The 2,449-nt window shown below is 34.3% G+C and overlaps 1 protein-coding gene across 1 annotated transcript; it reads left to right on the top strand.

Annotated features, from left to right (window-relative positions):
- Positions 1-1,146: 1,146 nt before the first annotated feature.
- LOC118908125 (olfactory receptor 14C36-like) lies at positions 1,147-2,073 on the top strand. The gene has a single exon (XM_036877176.2). It carries the CDS (start codon positions 1,147-1,149, stop codon positions 2,071-2,073), a length of 927 nt encoding a protein of 308 aa, XP_036733071.2.
- Positions 2,074-2,449: the final 376 nt, after the last annotated feature.

Here is a 2,449-nt window from a genome sequence, read left to right as displayed (position 1 = left end):
TTGAATATTTTTGAATGATTATGAGTAATCAGTAAAAAAGTAGTTGTTACATTAAGTTTTTAGTTTTTGTGTTTTCTATGTGGTCAAGAGTTTTGTTTTATAGCTATATATTTAGTAATTAATTTGAACTGATAGTAGACTAATCCCTTTGAGAGCTAGTTATCTGTAAGTATTGAGAATAATATGAGGAGATTATTATCTTAAAATATGTTTTTTCTAACTTTTATGAATTCATTTACTAATAAATTACAAAAAGTTCTGGGCTTATTTTTATACTGATATGTCCCTATATTTGTCCCTATATATGTCCCCAATTGATATGACATGTTATATTAATTTTGGATATACAGAATAGTGATTTGAAATTCTTAAACATGAAATAATCATCATGATAGGTTTAATTACCATCCGTCATCATACAATATTATTGAACTATTATTGGCCATAAACCTATGGTATAAATACATCCAAGTGATTTATTTGTTTTATAACTAGAAGTGTCTCTTAAACCCCTCCACATATTTTGTCCACCTACCTCCCCATGCCCTCCAGAAACCACCAAATCTCTGTATGTGTATCTTTCTATTTTTTTAATATCTTTGCTTTGTTTTATAGATTCCACATATAAGTGAAATTACTTGGTATTTGTCTAACTCTGTCTGACATTTTACTAAGCATAATGCTCTGTAATTGTATCCCTGTGGATGGAAATGGCAAGATTTCATTCTTTTATAAGGTTGAGTATTATTCCATTTATAATATGCCTCCAAATTATGCATTCATTTATTATATATTTTAACTATATTTAAAACTTATTTGAATTAATTAAATCTTTATTAAAATGATAAAATTCATGGCCTGTACATTATTGATAAAGTATAAGCATTGCGTACATAACCAGACATGATGGGCCATCCCCACCCTTATCGCTTAGGATTTTGCCTTAAGAAGAACTCAATAGTTATAATAAAATTAGTAGATCATAAAACTAAAAAATAGATATTTCCTATGCAGAAAGACAACTGCATAAAATGGAAGGAAATATTTTCAAATAAAATTCTTAAGTTATTTTAGAAAAAGTTTTTAGGAATCATGACTTTCATGATTTATCCTTTTGTTTTCTAGGTCAAACACTATTTCCAGAAAATGACCAATTCCACCACGGTGACTGAGTTTCTCCTCATGGGATTTGCTAATAGGGAACTAAGGTTCCTTCACATGATGTTGTTCCTACTGATGTACTTGTCCACCTTGTTAGGAAATCTTCTCATCGTCTCTGTCACCACATTTGACCAGAACCTTCACACACCCATGTACTTCTTTCTCAGGAACCTGTCCATCTTAGACATGTGCTACATTTCTGTCACTGTGCCCAATGTCTGTGTCAACTCCCTCACTGACAACAGGGCCATTTCGGTTGCTGGGTGTGCAGCTCAGATATTTTTCGTCATTTATTGTGCATTTGTAGAAATTCTGTTCTTCACCATCATGGCCCATGACCACTATGTGGCCATCTGCCAGCCCCTCCACTACCCCGTCATCATGAATCAAAGAGTCTGTGTCTGGACAACACTGGTCTCCCTGCTCAGTGGTCTGATCTATGCAGGTGTGCACACAGGGGACACGTTCTGGCTGTCCTTCTGTCAATCCAACGTGGTCCATCAGTTCTTCTGTGATGTTCCCTCTCTGCTGAGCCTCTCCTGCTCGGACACTTTCAACAATTTCCTCTTACTTATTATCTCTGCCATTGTGGTCTGTGGTGGCTGCTTTGTCTTTATCATCATGTCCTACATTCACATATTTTCCACTGTGCTGAAGTTTCCCACCAGAGAGCGAGGTAAGGCCTTTTCCACATGTGTCCCTCACATCCTGGTGGTGTCCGTCTTCCTCGTCACTGTCTCCTATGTGTACCTGAAGCCTTCAGTAACATCCGAAACCATCCAGGACATGATTCTTTCTGTATTTTACACCATACTCCCTCCATTCTTGAATCCCATCATCTACAATCTTAGAAACAAACAGGTCAAGGAAGCTGTAAGAAAAGTACTAAAAAACTTTTCTTCTGGAAAATGATAAAGCTCCAATTCAAGTCCATCCTTTTGTCACTGAATGAGCTCCAAATGTTTAGAAAACAACTGTCTTACTGGGTTTTATATATTCTCTTGCTCTCTATTAAATCACACACTTAATTCCTCTGTAATTGTTTTATAAAGTTCATTTTGCTTTATATTATCCTTTCAATTTTTCCTGTATAAAATACTGCTTTTACTGTCTGCTTTAGTGAATATGTATAATCAATGATATTGATAAGGATCATTTTACATTTATGTTTAGGATTCATCAAATATTAACAATCTCAGTAATGCCTCAAAGGAATCCTTAACAAGTCAAATATGGATATAAACTATAGGTTCTATTATCTGAATTTTTTCAATGAAATGTAATATAA

The sequence above is a fragment of the Manis pentadactyla genome, chromosome 13 (genome assembly GCF_030020395.1).
Source record: "Manis pentadactyla isolate mManPen7 chromosome 13, mManPen7.hap1, whole genome shotgun sequence".
NCBI classification, from domain to species: domain Eukaryota; kingdom Metazoa; phylum Chordata; class Mammalia; order Pholidota; family Manidae; genus Manis; species Manis pentadactyla.
Note: the sequence above shows the minus strand (reverse complement) of the source record. Positions and strands in the feature narration are given on the sequence as shown.